This window comes from Nyctereutes procyonoides, unplaced genomic scaffold (assembly GCF_905146905.1).
Source record: "Nyctereutes procyonoides isolate TBG_1078 unplaced genomic scaffold, NYPRO_anot_genome, whole genome shotgun sequence".
Lineage (NCBI taxonomy): Eukaryota > Metazoa > Chordata > Mammalia > Carnivora > Canidae > Nyctereutes > Nyctereutes procyonoides.
The window spans coordinates 9,586,937-9,606,769 of NW_026575120.1; the positions used below are offsets into that span (position 1 = coordinate 9,586,937).

General features: G+C 42.2%; 1 protein-coding gene across 3 annotated transcripts in view; it reads left to right on the forward strand.

Moving 5' to 3' along the window:
* Positions 1-19,833, forward strand: part of NRG1 (neuregulin 1) — a 1,074,849-nt gene that overhangs the window by 848,082 nt on the left and 206,934 nt on the right. Inside the window, exon 1 of one of the 3 annotated variants that reach the window (XM_055334837.1) lies at positions 6,825-7,367. The exons of the other annotated variants lie outside the window; for them this stretch is intronic. Within the exon in view, the coding sequence (XP_055190812.1) occupies positions 7,271-7,367 (97 nt within the window). The 5' untranslated portion in view covers positions 6,825-7,270. Of the gene's footprint in view, positions 1-6,824; positions 7,368-19,833 lie in introns of those variants that run through there. 3 annotated transcript variants of the gene reach the window in all.

The window sequence follows — 19,833 nt, forward strand, 5'->3', positions numbered from 1 at the left end:
ACCTTATATTATGCCCGACTAGAAAGGGGTTTTAACCCTGTTAACAATGCCCGGTTTGCAGGTTTTCATCCATTATCCTTTTGTTAGAACAGCCCTGCTAAAACCTAGCTGTTTTATGGGTCTCTCTGACTCCTCACAAGAATCCAAGGGAGGAAATGGAGCCAATAAATGTAATCTACAAGTGAAACTTGCAGAGGCAATTTAGGAGAAAAAAAAGTCATTATCCTTCTTGGGATTTTACCATTTCACAAAAGTTACCACCTCATCTCCTAAAGTATTGAGACATTGTGATTAGTCAAATTTTTTTATGTGTTTTTTCTTGGAACAGCTTATTTCAACAAAAGGTATCCAAAGTATGATGCTTAGTATGATCATCATCATTATCATTTTAAAATTTGATCAAATAAACATAAGTACACACACCTATACGTATGTATAGTCATATATACATATCAAAGTAATTCTATTTCTCCACATTTATTCACCAATTAACAAAATGTATGTAATTGGCTACGATCAGACAGGTACAAGCACTAGAGATGTCACAGAGAACATGAAATTGTCGGTCTTTGCCTTCAAAGAAACTAATGCCCAGTGAGAACAGATCATTGTTTTTTTTTTTTTAATCACAAAACAATGATATAATAACAGATAAGAAGAAATGTTATGAAGGAGATGCGAAACTATGACAGGGGATTAAAACAGTTTTCAAAGGCAGTGGATAGCTTTTCTTTCTTTCTTTTTTTTTTTTTAAATTTTTATTTATTTATGATAGTCACAGAGAGAGAGAGAGAGAGAGAGAGAGGCAGAGACACAAGCAGGCTCCATGCACCGGGAGCCCGACGTGGGATTCGATCCCGGGTCTCCAGGATCGCGCCCTGGGCCAAAGGCAGGCGCCAAACCGCTGCGCCACCCAGGGATCCCTGGATAGCTTTTCTAAGCAAGTGAAATTCATTTGAAGCTTGAGAGATAAGTGAAATTAGGCAAAGTGGGTTGGTTGTGGAAAAATTCAGGCAGAGGCATCAGCAAGTACAAAGGCACTGGGACCAGAAAGAATAGCCAGCTCTGAAGGCATGTTGCCAAGAGGTCTCCGTGTGGCAGAGAGAGGGAGGAATGAAGCAGAGTGAGAGAAGGCTGAAGTCAGGCAGGACCTGGCCCTTCAAGGGCATTTGATATGGTTTCGGGAAGCACAGGTGGCTGGGCTAGATTTGCATTTCAAAAAGACTTCTCTGACTACTGTACTTGGCAAAATAACTAGAGGGAGCAAGATACCAGGTAGAAAAGATTTACTATGGTCAAAGCAAGGAAAGGATGAAGGTGTGGATTTGGGTGGGAGTAAATGAAGAGGGAGAAAAGGAGACTAAAGTCAAAATGAGGGATCCCTGGGTGGCGCAGCAGTTTGGCACCTGCCTTTGGCCCAGGGCGCGATCCTGGAGACCCGGGATCGAATCCCACGTCGGGCTCCCAGTGCATGGAGCCTGCTTCTCCCTCTACCTGTGTCTCTGCCTCTCTCTCTCTGTGTGACTATCATAAATAAATAAAAATTAAAAAAAATAAAGTCAAAATGACAGGACATGGGGATGGGTTGGTTGCAGAAGAGGTGTCAAAGGTGATTGCAGAGTAGGTAATCAGCAGCCAAGTGGTAGAAAATGGTGATATCGGAACCAGGCTTTTTATATTCATTCTATTCTATTTAAATTCATTCCATGCAAAAGCAGTGCTTACCGGATGCAAAGCATGGTGCTGGGAATCTAATGGATAGCAATAGGAAAAAGGTATACAAAAGGATATATAACCTCTGTCTTTTATAAGCTCACATTCAAATACAGTATTTCTCACTTCCAATAGTAGAAAGAGAAATAATAACTACATACCCACATATATAAATGTACACACACACACACAGAGATGTATACACACAGGTATGTCTGTATATGTGTACAAGTACATATATGTACATATAAATTTGAGGTATTTGTATCGCACACATCTGCATTAAGTATCTATTTCAAGGGGATTGAGGAAGATACAGATCAATAATTAGTGCAGAGGTAAGGGAGAGAAACCAAAAAGTTGCATGAGACTGTACTTAAAAGAATGTTTCAAAAACTATCCTCTTATTAATATACTTATTACAGAAGAGATTAGTGACACTGGCCCTGTTTATCAAATAGAGTCCATAAAAAGAAATTAGACTAGTATTCAACTATATAATATTTATTTATTTATTTATTTATTTATTTATTTATTTATTTATAGATTTTATTTATTTATTCATGAGAGACCCAGAAAGAGAGAGAGGCAGAAACACAGGCAGAGGGAGAAGCAGGCTCCATGCAGGGAGCCTGATGTGGGACTCGATCCTGGGTCTCCAGGATCACGCCCCGAGCCGAAGGCAGGCGCCAAACCTCTGAGCCACCCAGGGGTCCCTATAATCCATTTTTAATATATGATGTATCCCTGCAATCACGAGAATAATCTTATCGTTAATAATAATGATAAATAATACTAATCACAACAGTAATCATCCGTGGATAGCAATTTAAAAAAATAATCACGTAGTAAGCAAACAACATAAGTGTAGATTTCTATTTAGTGTTGTTTGAATCTTATGTTTTTATGCTTTTCGGTTTTTTTTTTTGGAAGGAGGGGATTCTAACCTCATAATTTTATTATCAAGCTTCACAGGAGACAGAATATGATTCCTTAGTAATTCTGTCAAATATTTACCAAATGTAAGGGAGAACACTTTTCCAGTCTTGCCAGGGCAGCTTGTGGGTCAGAAGCTCTTTAACAATTTGCATACTGATTCTAATGCTCTAACCAAGCATAAGGGACAATTGCTCATCTATGAATTCCTAAGGCTCCTTCGTCGAATTTTCCTCTCAGGATCATCTTTGCCTGTTTCAGTTTTGTGTATATGTCTTTTGATTGCTTGTTAATGTCTCCTGTTTATAGGGAGAGTATTATCTAATCTCTAAGATAATATGCAAATGTTGTTTACCATTACTATAATGGTGCAGAGGGTGGACTATGTTTGTAATCACTAGAGGTGAAGCTACCATGAAGCTAATGAAACTGACTTTTCAAGATCTCTCACATCCAACGGTCCTTTAATGTTCTTGGACTTAAATCTGTATTTTTAATTTTGTGGGGTTTTTTTTCTTTTAACTATAGCCCACAAATTTTGAGCTGTAGGCCCTAGAAAACTTATCTGGCCCTGCTTTTCATTTGTATTATAATGATTAATTGGTTTTTATGCCTTTCTCACAGTATCTGAACTTCATGACAAGAGGGGCATTTTTTTTTTTTTCTATTTCCCTGCAGTCTAGCATTTGGTTCAGTAAGTGCTTGATGAATGAATAGGTCATGCATATTTTGTGGTTGTTTGTTTTGGGGTTGACTCTGATGAGAGAGATTTTCTTTTGCATTCATGCATCTTCATTAATGCAATTTCAAAAAAGTAGTGATCTTAAGTTATTTTTTAAAAAGTTAAAAGTACCTATTTTAATTCTAAATTAAATTCCCATTACTGTCAGTATGCACAATATTTTACAAAAAATGTAATCGATCTTCACATGTTAATGTTCTTTCATTTTATTTATTTTTGTCTTTTAAAATTTCTCTTGGGGTATTTTCCAAACGGGAATTACAGAGATAGAGGACATATTTGGTCAGCTTTGTAGATTTTAAGAGTACTTCTAAAAGGTAAGCCTTGCCAAAGAAAAATGTTATGGCACAGGATTGCATTCATTTTAAGCTGTCATTTAATATAAGATCTCCATTTTATCTTTATTTCTCAAGTTGCTTATTTATAAATCTCCAGTCTATTTTTCAGGAGTTGACAAATGTTGACAGATTGACATATGTTACTTGAGAGCTGATAAAACCCTCTATGATACATATTCTAGGAGCCAAACAGCACATAACAAATTAGGAAAATTATACCATGAAGGTATGTCATCATTTCTAAATTATACAATTCAGGTTCATATTTTGGTCTTCAAGGAAGCTAAATTATTCTTCTTTCTTTTTCCATCCCTTTTTCTGATCATTTCCAAGGTTTTTAAAAAAGGAAAACAAAACAAAACAACAACACAAAAACAGCCCTACAAAATCATTTGCTACTTCCTGACCATAGAGATGAATAATTTAGGACAATCTCAAGCTCTTGAAAAATCTCATAAATATTTTAATTATCAAAGAAATGGACTTTTATTTGGTTGATCTTTTTACCTAACCATAAATAATGGAATAAAATAACCCTCAGAAAATCAACACTAAAACTTAAAGGGCAAAGACATATTTAAACAATGTATCAGGAGAAAAAAAAAATTTGGACTTTGTTATGAATTTTTTGACAATTCAGCTGCAATTGACAGTTAAAATATGACTCCAGAATACAAACATAGTCCCAGGAAGCCCTATCAGCCAATTGCCCCTTCACCATCTTTCTTAAATGTTCTTTCCCCATTTATCAAGGCAGTTTTTGTCCCCTCTTTTTTTCCTCTGTCTCTAGCACATCGAACCAAAAAAGAACAATTATTGCATGCTCATGTATACCCAGCCTCCTCCCATCAAATTCCCTCATTCCACAGGCATATTTCCATAGGAATCCTGCTGCTACTTAGTGGCCACCATGTTTTATTGTCAAAGTACTGCCATATTAACAATCTTTTCTGTGGTCCTTCATTCATACTTTGGGAAAACTGTCCACTAGTACTAGAGTTTCCTTCAAATGGAAAATTATCACAAAATTGCAGGCTCTTCCGTAGCCTCACCGAAAAATTACTGTAATAAAGAATTAATAAGCTGTCTTGAAAAGTAAGACCTTTAGATCCAAAACAAAACTGACTGATAGTATTTCCATAGGTATGGGTTTTTACTACTGCCTTCCTATTTTATTTCGAAAGACTTGACGCTTTTTATTCCAAAATACATTTGTGCTTGCTTTATATTCTTCAGTTCTAAAATAAGGATATATTTGATAACCCTTACCTATTGTATACCAAGCCTGTAAAGGGTCTCATATCCGGGAGGAAGAATGCATTTTTTTGAAAGGGCTCCCCTCTTCTGAATTTTGCTGTTTCCTGCTTTGTTGAGCAGTGGCCCCTCCTGGGAAAACAGAGCTATTTCAGCCAACATTCAGATTTCATTTTATGTAAGACTCTGTGGAATATTACAGTGCTATTCAGGTTTATTCGTAATCTTTCCCCTGATTTTGCTGTTTTTATGGACTCGCAAAATTTATGTTTGGTGTTTGTTGGAGGGTCATCAGAAGATACTTGGACATCAAACTTTTTCCAAATAATGATAGCAATATTGCTAAGACAGCTCTTAGCAGTTCTTAGTACGCAGCACATTCAGTGAGAATAAAACTATTCTTATTTTAGGACTGTTTTAAAACAAGTGTTTTTGCTCCCTACCTTCCCACTTATAGCAAGGAGGCACCCCAGATTTCGCCCTCATTTAAATGGTGCCAATTACAATATACACCGAGATGCCTGTATGCACTAACGCTTCAGCTAGCATGGGCCCCAGAGGATGGGTCATCAGGAGCAAATCTCTTGTAGAAGAGGAGTAAGTACATTTCACACACGGTTGTCCATACCCAGCGCCTCCTGACCGCAACGGGAACCTATGACTGCAAATGAACATTCTAAGTTAGCCACAGCTGTGATCTAACTTCCAGGCTCTGTTCTTTTATAGGGTTCTGGATCATCCTGTGGTGTGGGTTACTCTGGCCTCCAACTCTTGTCCTTCTCAGCAGGGTGCCAACCTTCTCTTGATTTCACTGCTCTTCAGAATTCTCCACCAGAGGGAGGACAAGGGAAGGACACGTAGGTTTCACCCGCACCCCGGAGGAAAGTTCGAATCCCACGAAGCCAGCGCGAGCGAATGCAAGAGCGCTAGCCCTGCCTTCCCAACTCTCCGGCTCCTCCTGCCTTCTCGCTGGGCACAACCGAGCGACTTCCCGCTCCGCGCTGGTGCACTCATTTTATTGTCGATCGCCTTTTAACCCGGGGTTTTTTAGCAGTTCCTGGGAAAATCAGGCTGTCGTGAGAGACGCAGCTTAGGACCCCCTCTCTGGAGAGGCTAGCTTATTACTATTTGTTATTATTATTTCTCGTAAAGCTAAAGATGAGAATGGCGACAGGCACGTCGCTAGACGCGGGAAGGCAGGGGACCCCCCCCCCCGGGCGCCGACCCCTCCCCGGACCGGCGCAGCCCACGCGCGGATCCCCTGCACACCGTCTCTGCCGCACGCGCCGCGTGGGGGACTTTCACTGAAACAAGGAAGGAATGAACCCCGAAGTCTCCCGGAGAAACAGCAGGCGCTCCTCTCCCTCCCGAGGGTTCCAGAGCCTTAATTTGGGGGCGCAGGTGTCACGGTCCCAAACTTTTTTCTCCAACGTTTCTCCGCATCCGTGGGAATCGTCCAGCCCGCGCGGGGCCGCGGGGCCGCGGGGTCCCTTCCTCGGTCTCTAACCTCCCGGGGCCGCTCGGTTCGGTTCCCGCGGCGCGGTGGCGGCGGCGGCGGCGGCGGCGGCGGCGGCCGCGTGTCCGCGCAGCTTCCAGCGACCCCTGTCGGGGGTTCCCGGCAGCCGCTCCGCGCGCCGCCGCCGCCGCCGCCGCCGCCCCCCGCCCGGCCAGGCTCGGGGAGGGAAAGGGGCTGCGCCCGGCAGCGCCGGGCCCAGGCTCCTCCCGGTGGCGTGTCCGCGCCTCGGGGTGGGGGTGTGGTGGGGCAGAGGGAGGGGGCGAGGCCAGGGGAGGGGGAGAAGGAGGCGCCAGCCTCCAACCTGCGGGCGGGAGGTGGGTGGCTGTGGGGCAATTGAAAAAGAGCCGGCGAGGAGTTCCCCAAAACTTGTCGGAACTCCGGGCTCGCGCGGAGGGCAGGAGCGGAGCGGCGGCGGCGGCGGCGGCGGCGGCGGCCGGGCGATGGGAGCGCGGGCCGGACGGTGAACGCCTCTCCCTCCTCGGGCTGCGAGCGCGCCGGACCGACGCCACCAGCCGAGCCGACAGCGGCGGGCCCCGGCGCGGCGGGCCCCGAGCACTTCCCTGGGCGACCGCCGGCGCCAGGTGGCCCCGAGCGCACGCCGCGTCCGCGCCGCTCCCCGCGGGCGACCGGAGCCGCCCCCGCGCCGCGCGCCCTCCGCGCTCGAGGCACCAACTTTGCCCGAGCCCGAGCCGAGCCCTCGGACCAAACTTGGGGCGCGCCGCCCGCGCCGGGAGGGAGCCGGCCGCGAAGCGCGTGCATTTCTGCGGCGAGATGTCCGAGCGCAGAGAAGGCAGAGGCAAGGGGAAGGGCAAGAGGGAGCGCGGCTCCGGCAAGAAGCCCGCGCCCCCGGAGGGCGGCCAGAGCCCAGGTGAGTGCGCGGCGCGCCCCGGCTCCGCGATCCTCTTCTGCCCGCGCCGCTGCCGTCGCCTCTCCCCGCCCGCGCCCTGCGCTCCGGGCGCCCGCGGAGCCGGGAGGTTCTCGCCCTCGGTGGGGCCGCCCCTCACCTGGGCGCCGAGCCGCACCCGGGCGCCCGCACCCCGCGCGTAGGGGCGGGGCCGCAGACCCCCTGCGCCCTCCGGGGGCCCGGGCGGCGCAGCGCTCCGTGCCGCGGCCTCCCCCCAGCGCCCCGCGGCGGAGCCCCGGCGGGCGCGGGACCCGAGTGCGGGAGCCGAGGCTTGGGTGCGCGCTCCTGCGGCGCCGGGAGGGCTTTGCACGGGCCCCGTCTGCCCTCTAGCGAGCAAAGCGGGAACCGGTCTCGGCGGGGCGAGCCTGCCCTGGGAGAGCCGGGGGTCGCCAGGCCCCGGAGCGCGGGGCGCCGGGGTGCGCAGGGTCGCGCGGGGTGTGCGTGCCTTCGCCCGGATGCAGCCGAGATACTGGACCTTGGGTCAGTGGAGAGGGATCCCGAGAGGTCAGCGAAGCAGATGAAGTCTAGCCCAGTGCCAGGAGCCAGGTCTGCTCTAAAGAAGTCCTCAAACTTTAAATTTAGCAGTTCTGGCTTTCAGGACCTCCTTGATGAATATGGTTAGTTTATGTTCCCAAGAGGTTCCGAAAAGCAGAGTTTAAGTTTTTGAACCCAGTCGGTTACCGGTTATATAACAGAATGAAACGGAAGTTGCGGCTTTCTGGAGACAAATCTTGTGTTTGATACTCAGAACACGGCTGTGACGGACGGTTTCACCTTAGGTTTCTCTAGGAAGAGCTGATCCTCTAGATACTGCCTTGAATAGAGCAGCCCGATTAAATGCTTGAATATGAGTGATTGAGTGAAGAAGATGCTTTAAAAAGGAGAGAAGGAGTATAAGGGTTGGTTGTTGTTGTTGTTGTTGTTGTTTTTGTCTCTGCAATTCCCAACTGTTAATTGATCCAGAGCCCTTAAGTCACTTAAAGCATCTCCCCAACACATTTCATAACGCACTTCTGAAAACTTGATTCACTAGCGCTTGGTAACACTGTGGCTGAGAAGATAAGCAGAAATATTTGTCTGTTCCTTGTAAGAAGAAAACAAGATTTACCTAGTCCTCTTACTGGCATCACTGATAGCATTTCAGAACCTGACTTACTGGCAGGGACCTTCAGCAGGTTTTGAGCAAAACAAAAATTGAACAAAGAGTAATTGTTTGGCCGCAGACCATTCCTGTGCGTGCTTGTATAATAAGATACTGCTGATCAGATTCACCTTATTTACTTCATGAGGGTATATAGAGACCTTCTTTGCTTTCGCCCTGTGTTTTGGGGACAAGGTATGAAATGGGGAGCTGAATTAGCAACCTCTGCCGGTGACTTTCTCTACTGTCCTTTCAAAAGTCGTCATGGTAAACTAGACTTTAGACGGAATCAAAACTGTAAAGTTGCAGAGTTATTTGCGGAGGCCGTTAGATGTTCTCCTGTCCTGCCCATGAACTCTGCCTTCAGAAGTTTCTGTGGTCCCCTGTAGGTGGTCTGCTGAATGAAGGAGGGGCATTGGCTTGAAGGGGCATCCTTTTTAGGTTACAGGTTTGCATTTTGTCAAAGGTTTATAGCAGCAGTGCCTTAGCATAGACATTTTAGATAAGCAGGTAGATTTAAGAGCAAGCCAGCATTTCTCTGTCCTCCAAGTTCTTATCTGTGAGGTAGGCAGCTGTGTTGGGACTACCTAATGTTCTCCCTTGACACCGACTTCGAGAGCTCCCTTGGTGGCTCTCATTCTGCGTTCTAGTCACAGTAGCGGTTCCCTATAAACCAGGTAGATTGGCATGTTTAAGTGGCATTCTCTTTACTATCTTCCTGGAAAATTGAGATGAATTTGGCTCTAGGTTAGTTTTCAGTATATATATATATATATATATACACACACACACACACACACACATAAACACACACCCTTTATATATATGTAAATATTCTTATATATGTATATGATTTTATTTATTCACAAGAGACACAGAGAGAGGCAGGGACATAGAAGGAGAAGCAGGCTCCTTGTGGGGAGCCTGATGCGAGACTCTAATCCCAGGACCCCAGAATCACGCCCTGAACCAAAGGCAGACGCTCAACCACTGACCCACTCAGGCGCCCCTAGTTTTCAAAATATTTGTCCCCGTTTTACAACAGGGAGTCCTCATCTTTGGGGAGGAAACTTTTAACTTTCTCCAGGGCATCTTGGAGGAGGTAAAAAGTTGTATAAATCATATAAACCACTTAAGAATGTTGATTCTTCGTTTTGATTTGAAAAGAATGGTCAACCCGAAACCAGCTCTGTATAAAATCCCATGGCATGAATAGTATTGCTTTGAAATCATTGTCATTTTCCTTATGATGACGAGTGCCAGCGGACTGTCCCTTATCTTAGGGGTGTCAGTAACTGATAGTCATAATGGCTTGTGGGAGAAACTCACATCTCTTTTTCGGCTTTCTTTGCACTCAAGTTCTCAGGTGTCCTCAAAAGAAACAACTTCTGGTGCCATGACTGTGGTGTTGCCACTTACCCTGCCAGCCCCGATGAGGACCTAGGAGCACACCCATCTGTTAGAGAGCTCCTGTGTTAGGATCGTGCAGACCCACATTTCATCTCTTGCTGAAAGCGGCCACTGAAACTGCGTGTGCTGGACGATGCACATGCAACCGCCCAGCTTCTCTTTGGATGTCATAACATGACTTCACGACAGTCGGGGGAGATATAACGCTGAGATAACAGCCTCTCAGCCCTGCTGTGGGCTGTATTATATGCAGAGGCATAAACACATCTGTTGGAGGGAAATTTTCAGGGGAAAAAGGCTTCTTTAACTTTCATATGACATGTGCAACTGATATGTGATACATACAAGGCTATGTTTCACAGTATCCACATTTTTATACAATTAATTGAATATTGAATTGCACACTATTGGGGCTGCAGATGTTCAACAGAATTATCTATTCCATAATAATGGCTCTAATAGGTCCCAAGCCCCTGGGGTCATTGGTTTCTCTTCTTTGCTCAAAATAAGCAAACTCAGCAAATCCTGGGCTATGTAACACGGATCCATGTAGTACCAGGGGCCCTGTAATATCCTGGGCCTCCTAGACTCTAGACCTCCCATATCCACTCTCTTCTTATTGATTTAGCTCAACAAACTTCCTATCAAAGCCTCAATTACAAAACCAGAGTTTCTGTTTGGTTTCGCTTGCTATTTGGTCATAGCAACTTCTTTTATGAATTTCCATTTGCTGATATGTTTCTCTTCCATAAAACACCACAAAGGATTTTTTTTTAAAGATTGTATTTATTTATTCATGAGAGACAGAGAGAGAGAGAGAGAGAGAGGCAGAAAACAGAGGGAGAAGCAGGCTCCCTGCAGGGAGCCCGATGCAGGACTCGATCCCAAGACTCCAGGATCACGCCCTGAGCTGAAGGCAGACACTCAACCGCTGAGCCACCCAGGGGTCCCAGGACTTTTTTTTCTTCCTCTCTCCCAACTTTCTCTCTCTTTTTAAAATGACCTGGAACAAATTCATTATCAAGCTAAGCCGAGTTCTAGAACTATAGGGTCTCCCTTCAATCTTGGTAGAAGGGGCATCTGTGACTACACGTGAAACTTCGTCTGCCAAATGGGTAGAAGTGGTCCATGCGCTCCCTGGATGACATCACCCACCTGCTTCTTTAAGTGGCTCCCCAGACTGAAGTGCTTGTAAACATTCTTGGAGGTAAAGTGTGCTGTCACTAACAGGGCAGCGTGTGTTTATGAAACAGGAGGAATGTCCAGTGGTCTTTTTCAACCTGATTACTTCTGGCCACGTAGCTGCTGTAATTATTCAAAACATTAAACATTATTTATAGAATGAAATAGGGTTTCTTTTGAAGAATTATTTTAAGCAGTAAGGTGGGAGAAGCTTGGGGAATCCCATTTGCATATCTGTAGAATGATAAAGTAATACTGATGGAAGAATGAAGAAAAAAATAAATAAATAATCAGAAAGTATTGAACTAATACGAGGATAGGGAATACCTTACTACATGCCAAGCCCTATACTAGATGCTTTTATGTTTATTAATAAGGGAGCTAATATTCATTGTTCCAAGGAGTGTGATATACTTTGTGTATTTTTGTCGCTTGTCCTTTAGGAAGTGCAAAAATGCCTCATGGTCGGACAGCGAGAAGCAGGATACCTAGTTCTTAGCTCCAGAGCTAGGTAGCCTGGGCTTAAATCCTAGTGCTACTGTTCCTTAATGGTTTTATGAGAAAATAACTTAATCCCTCTATGCCTAAATTTCCTTATTTGTAAAAATTATATAATAATATTATTCTCATCATGAAGTTATTATGAAGCTTAAATGAGATGATCCATGGAGCATTGTGAACGTTGCCCGACGTGTAGTAAGTGCCCAATAAATGTTAGCTCTGTTTATAGAATCACTTAAGAAGCAAATTGTCTGTGTCTTTGCAAAGGTATTTGACATCATTTTCAAAATTCACCTTTTATGGTAAAAAAATAATTCCAAACCGGCTGTAGTTAGAGTGAGTATAAATATTAATATCTTCTACCTGTAAATATAGAGCAAAGGGAATAAATATGTCAAACACGATAACTGCATGTATGTATTATGAAAGCGGTCCTGAATTCAGTCTAAATATTGAAAGTAGAGTGAGGTGCAGCATAATTTTTATCTCTGGCAGAAAAATGTTGAGGTTTCAAGCTATGAGAAGATTTTGAAACATGACCCCTTTTCTGGCAACACATAAGAGTTGACGCTCAAGCCTCACTTTATTATATGGAATGCATAATCTTCTCTTTGGGGTCTAGTATAAACTGCAGCAATTGAAAAGGAAAGTGTATATGAACATTTTCTTTGTTATCTTTTTATCAAATGTAACAGTATATTACCGGCAAGGATATATTGCCTGCAAGGATCCCAGAATTGAGTGCAGGTGTTTCTAAATAGAAATAAATAATGAATATAGGAAATCCATACTTCTCACTACTTATTTTCTCCCCTTCTCCCTAGAATGGTTGTATGTAGTGTTTAAAGTTTCAGCAGTGTGCCTCTTACCAAGTCAGTATCTCATTAACTTTCTCAAAGTAACAAGTTACACTTGGCATTAACAAAGTCCTGATAGTTTATCATGTTCTATTAGGACAGAAGAAAACAAACTGAATGTCAGTATTTGGGGTGAGTGATTTTATTTGCTCCAAGAGACAAATAAATGAACTTCTCATATTTTAGTTAACCCTAGGGCTTTCCTCTTCATAAACAGAAAATATGAAACATTAAATCAGATAGTGTTGGCTTACACACTGATTTATTTTAACCAGAGGGAAATAGTATCCATTGAATATGCTATAAAGTACATAAAAATGAAATTTCCCCAGAGGCACAAGGGTTGTTTGGATCCATCATAATCCTACACATCCTAATCCTAATCCTGTGTCTGTGTCCTTGTATGAGTTTTAATAGATTTTTTAAAAAGCGAGCTACCAAAATGCCAATAGATGTCAGTGTTTGTTGCTTTAGAAAAAGTAAGGTGTTAGAAGAAAAAAAGAGACAGTTTAATTTGTTCTTAGTTTTAATAAGCTAAAGCTGGCTACTCTGAGAAGTTTGATAAGTATTAGGACCCTGTATAAGCTTGCGTACTTAGACTCTGTTAAAGAAAATGTCATTTTCACATTCCGCTCTTCTAAATATTAAGAGATGCCTCTGCAATAAATTCCTGAAAGAATTCAGAATGTAGGCTGAAAATACACTCATCAGCACATTTTTTCCTTTTTAAAAATGAAGACGCAATTGTTTGAGAATGTGGTTACGTCTTGTATGTCTTGCATTTTCAAACTAGAAATTAATTATGCATGTGTCTTGTATCACCTTGACTAAGATTGAGCAAGTACATTTTTGAGTCCAACTCAGGTGAAATCTATGGACTTTGGCCAGAGAAGACCAGAATTTTCTTTTCTTCTTTTATGAGTACACTGTTCTGTGGCCTCCAGAGGGTGCTCCAAGAGCATCACACTGCTATTCCCCAAAGAATGACTCCTTTTTTCTTTTCTTAAGTTGCTTTGATATTCTGAACAATCTGTGGGGAAGAGGAGGGCCCTGATTTCATTGTTAGCTCCCTCAACTGGAGTTTGTTTTTCAGCGAGACCAAGTAGCCTGAATTCACTAAGAGCCCTGAAAAGGAACATTCTGATACCTCATTCTGAGGATGGCAGTGCAGTTGTCACTTGCAAAGGGATGTCTGTGAAATTAATTTTCACCAGCACTTTTTCCTCGGAAAAGCCTAGCATCTCACAGGCACCTTTCAGTTGCCCTTTACAGCAGTTCCTTCTGAATAAGTTCAGAGACCTCATGTTTCAAAGTTTCCCTGGGGCATTGGAAAAAATGATAAGGTGAAGTCACCAAAATTGAACAAAGGATTTTTACTAACACGTTTGCTTTCATTTCTTCACACTGTTCCCTCAACTCCCAGCTAAAATTGGTTAAGAACCCGACTTCGATTGAGCTACACATTTTTGAAGATAGGTATGAAAAATCAAGTCTGTTGGATCGTAGGCTAATATTGTAATATTGCGCTCATGATTTATTCCACTGAGCCCTTGTCATCTTCAACGCAAGTTGCTCCTATTATAGTACTCCCCTGCCCTTTTGAAGTGTAGTATCGTTCATCTTGTTTCTTAGACAGGAAATGTATTATTGTGGTGCCTGGGTGGCTTAGTCAGGTAGCCAAGTGGCCAACTCTTGATTTCAGCTTTGGTCGTGATCTCAGGATTGTGAGCTTGAGCCGTCCCGAAGGCCCTGTGCTGGGCGTGGAGCCTGCTTAAGATTCTCTCTCCCCTTCCCACAGGTGCATGCTCTTGTTCTCTTAAAAAAAAAAAAAAAAAAAAAAAAAAAAAAGTAAAGGTATTACTGATGGGACAGTAGCTCTGCCACACTGCATCAACCCTTTTATTTCACAGCTTCAGCAGGCAGGCAGCTGGCTCCTTGGGCAGCTGCTGAGTTTTAGTTTCAATGATGTGAGAGTCAGGGAATGTTTCATTAGGTCAAACCCTGTGACATTGTCGATTTTGTAGGTCATACGTGACTGACTACTGCCAATGTCATATGGTTTAATATTCGGATTTTCTTTAGTAGTTTGGCTTTATGCTTTGTGTGTTATTTTAAATAATATAGTAGTGACAACTTTGAAAATTCTTACAAGCTTTGGTAATTAAAAGAGGTTAAAAGTAATATATAAAGGATCCCGGGCTAGGAAATCATTGAACCAGTGGCATTTTTCTCCAATAAACAGATCAGATCATATGATATCCATATAAAACAAATTCAGCATGAAGTCAGAGTGTCAACTAGCATTTCCCCTTGGAGAGAAAAGTGGCACATTTTTACCGTGACATAGAATTTTTATTTCTATTTGACCTATTAGAAAACTGTTACCTTGCTTTCTCTTACTCATCGTATTTCCACAGAGATTACAGAGATGTGAGAGGGAAATAATAGTGAGTGGTGCATAATTCTGGCCTTATTTTATGAGATAATATAGAAACAAAATCTTTGCTCAATTTCATGTTTTTAGAGCAACACAAATTTTCTAGTATTTTAATAACTGAATTCTATTGTCAAGTGAAAATGCATGCCATTATGAATGGCCTATATTGCTTTTTAAGTGAGGTTAAATTTAGATAAAGCCAGTTTTTGAAAAGTGTGTGTATTTGTGTTTGTGACTGTATGTCATCTGTTTGTTATATATAACCTTGTAGTTGTAGAGACAAATTGCAATTTTAAAGGTTATGGCAGCTATTTAGCTATTCCGTAGTGAATCTAAAATCAGTCTTTAAAAGGAAATGTCTAAATTCCAATTTGGAACGACTCTTTTTTCCAGAACACATAAATCTTACAAATATAGTGAAATGTTTTGCATACCGAATGTCTTTTATTTAAGGACTCCAGAATTGAAACTTGAAATTCCTACATATTTTGTGATTTTTTTTTCCAAAAAATATAATTCAACCTCACATAAAAGAGGTGGAATATTAATTATACATAGAAACATTTCTCTATTAATGCCCCCGATTTTTATAACATAAAGTGTATTTTTTAGCTGCGTAGTATGTCATTTACTTAGGAATTTTCATTCCTATATAATAGGAAATCACACTTCTATGTGAGCTGCCTCCAAAAATCAAAGAAGAAAAAAGGAGGGAGACAGTCAGCAAATATTTAAAGGAAAACAAATGTTTAAGAGAATAGAGCTTTCTTCTATGGAGATAAATGTACGTGTGGCTACTTAATGTTTAGAAATACGTGTATTGTGAATCGAATGTTTTTTCTGTTAAGTTTCTCAGGACTTAGGAGGGTTTCTGGTTGTCCTTGAACTTATCTCTTCTCCCTCTTTTGCATCTTATTCCCCTTACACTTTGCCCTGTTGGAGGAAAATTAGCAGAGCAAGAGAGGATTGGTAACTGGATCGAGTATTAGTTGATGTAAGGTAGGCTCCAGGATGCGGGAGAGTCATTTTGGACACAGCACGCTATGGTTTTGTGCCTACACTGTGAATATTTGTATTATGTTTAACATGGTTTAGTAGATGGAAAAGGTTGTTTTTGTTAACCAACAAGACAGGGTTGAGCTGAGGGTTGAGCTGAGCCTAAAACATGTTATCTACGGAGCCATCACTTAAGTGAAACCCAAGTGAACATTGTAAGTCATCATTTTGAAGATTCTGGAATCTTCTTTCCAAACCCACTGGAGTGAAGGGCATACAGAGCAGGGATGGCATTTTAAATATGCACCTGTGTATTCCACATGGAATGGGATGAAACAAAATCCTGCTAAAAAGGATGAGTCCGGGCCCAAGCCTTTGTGGGAGTCGCCCCACCCCTGCGCCTTTGAATCCAGCCTTCCCGAAGCCAGACAATATCCTGACTTTGGGCAGAACTCTAGAACTGAGCAGCATTTTGCATGCTCCCAAAATTATCCGGCCACTCACCTCAACAATAAGAATCTGTTTTGTGAGTGTGGCCACTAAAAAGAAAAATTGGCTCTGTCGTTTCCTGACTAGCAGACCAAATGAGAATTCCTATATTCGAATATAGTGTTGTTCAGAACATAGCAGCATGAAGATTTCACTGTGAGCAGCAGCAAGCAGAGGGTGTTTCTGGGACACCTACCTGGACATTGGCCTGGCTTTAGTGACTGCGCGTTCCTCCTGTGGTTGAGAGATGCTGGCTCAGTTTGATCAGAGCCTGATTGAAAGGAATGCTCTGGTTCTGTGCTCTGATTGCATAGATTGCAAGCTCTCCCCCTTGTGTGACCCTGACGGTGACTAAAGCTATTAAGCCTCACTTTCCCTGTGTACAGTGTGGAAAGCTGTATGTAATTCATCTGATTGTTCTGAGGAGTAGTGTTTGGGATTGTGCTCTGGGTACAGAGTAAGGACTAAGTGATGTGTTTCATTGAGTTTGAATATTAATAACATCTAAGTATTTTTTCCACGTTTGTTCATCTAATGGTATCTTCTTGTTGTGTGTGTCTGTATCAATGTTGTCTGAATTTTAAGTCCTCTGAAGACAACTTTATAAATACATGCTGTGCATCTTTTCATAGGGTCTTATACACAGAGGCTCTTGTAAATAATTATCATGGTGTTGATAGTACATATCAAATATTTATTTGGCATAGATTCTATAGCTTTGGACTATTGGTGAGAGTTGGATGCCAAATATGAACACATTCATAAAAAGATGAGCGGATATGCTTAACCTGAGGTTTAACTTGAACTTTGGCCTATACATAAGCTCATTTTTGGAGAAGAGAACAACACTAACTAGCAGTAATATTTTTTTTATAATTTTTTTTTAAGATTTTATTTATTTACTCATGAGAAACACACACACACACACACACACACACAGAGAGAGAGAGAAGAGGCAGAGACACAGGCAGAGGGAGAAACAGGCTCCATGCAGGGATGCTCACATGGGACTCGATCCTGTGTCTCCAGGATCACGCCCTGGACTGAAGGCGGCGCTAAACCGCTGAGCCACCCAGGCTGCCCTAGCAGTAATATTTTAATGAATTGGTACAATAGCATGTTATGGGTACTTGTATTTTAAATAATAGACACATACCCTTACTCTTTTAAAAATAGGACAATTAGTTCTTTAGATGTAACCTTCCCGTTCTTTGTCTTGATGGTCAAGGGTAACTTGTATTGCAGATGGTGCCTAATAGAGTACTTTGCATATGGATTTTTATAGGATAAATGAGTGAGGATCATTTTTCTATATATGTTTATTAACCATTGTGTTTCCTGAGCTAAAGGATAGAAAATTGTAGTGACATTGATAAATTGACTTAATTGGAGCACACTGTGTTGTACGGGTGTACTAAGTTCATTGTCTCACAAAATGTTTCATTTGTATATTAAGTTGACATTGTATATAGATCAAAGATGCTTTAATGCTCTTCTGATACTTTCTCTCTTCTCTGCCAACAGCGACAATATTTGTATTAAGCACAATATTTCACTGTTTATAATATCTATATTCTCCACTTTAAGCTATTTTTAAATAAAAAACAGGGAGGCTGCTGTGAAGCCCATATATTGGTAAATTTTTATAAACAATTATAATAGTAATAATGAAAATAATCCTCATCTGTGTCTGAGAAAAATATTGAAGGCTGATATATTGTCCCAGAAGGATTAGTTCAAAAACAGGAAATAGATTGTGATTATAATTTGTTTAGTGAGGTCACCTTGCTATATCCTTAGAATCTTCCCTGGGGGGTGGTGGGAGGGAACTGCTCATGCATTATCCATTTTGGGAAAGAGTTATATATACAGGAATTATGGAAATGAGCTATTGGGTTTGTCAGGAGAAAACCAATTATTTGAATACTGAGTTGAATGGAAATTGAAATACATAATTTTCCATATTGAATAGAAATGGGAGACGTCTGTCTTAAGGGTTGTGTTTCGTATTTGTTATTTTTTACATGTCGACTATATTGTGTGTTCTCAGGTGCCCTTAACCTGACAGGAGGGGAAAATGTCAATAGAAATAGTTATTTTCTATTTTTGATATTTGGAAAGCAAAGTAGAATTTTAAATATTGTGTACATTACTCATGCCCCACCGAAAAGGACTGGGGTCCACTTCAAGAAGGCAGTTAAGATAGGGGCACCTGGGTGGCTCAGTGGTTGAGCATCTGCCTTCGGCTCAGGTCCCTATCCTGGGGTCCTGGGATCGAGTCCTGCATCAGGCTCCCCTGCAGGGAGCCTGCCTCTCCCTCTGCCTGTGTCTCTGCCTCTCTCTCTCTCTGAGTCTCTCATGAATAAATAAAAAGAAACTCTTAAAAAAAAAAAAAAAAGAAAAAAGCTTTGGTGAAAGCTTTTCACATCCGATTTGGTGACCTCGGTCACTCTCTGTAAGTAAAGACATGCTTCAGTGCTTCCCTCTGCCCTCTGCAGAAATTTAGGTTTCCTTCATTCTACCTCTTAAAATTGTGATGAGAAGGCAGGAGGCAGCCCTCTTGCTGTTTTGTCCCTAGGGCACCAGTATGAGAATAAAGCTCCCAGTAGCCGGGGCAGGGGGTGGCTGTGGCCTTATGGGGACATGCATCTAGACAAACCTTTTGGGAGAACTTCAAGGCGCCTGTGCCTTCTGACATCATAGGATCCCATGACAGAGGCCGCCGCAGAAGATCTGAATGCCCTTTTTGTCATTTTAGATATGTAATTTTACAAAGTTACTGCTGACCTTAACATAGATGCCCTTCTGGGATTTGTTTCTGTGAAACTTATCAGCAGCTGGATGGCACAGCTCCTGAATAATGCTGTCGCTCCTGAGCAAGATAAGTTACAACTGCATCAAGAGAACAATTTATTCATCCCTGGTGGTGGTAGAATTCTCACATCAAGTCGCAGAGAGAAATCACTCTTTGGAAGATTCCCAGTGTTTTGCTCATAGTAGTGTGTCAACTCCCTGTAAAATATAAAAAAAAATATTTCCTGTTCAGAATTTACAAGAATCTAGTTTTTGGTTATGAATACAGCAGTTCTTTGTTGAGAACTCCCTGGGCAAATTAAGTGAATAATAGACATCCTTGGAGTTGTCATGTTTCATGGTATGATTGTAACCAAAATCTTTAAGTAGTGATGGTGGTTTCATGGAAGAAAGTCACTCTATTTCTGGTCACCCAAAGAAAAAAGAAATGGGAAATATACATATGGATATACATACCCAGGATTCTCAGTACTAAATTTGTACATTGCCTAAATATGTGGTTCTGTGCTTTCTATGGGTATAGACATTCCTTTTAATTACTTTCAAGAGGTATGAAATAATTATGCTTAAAATTTACTAGAACCGTGTTTTAAATGATTAGAT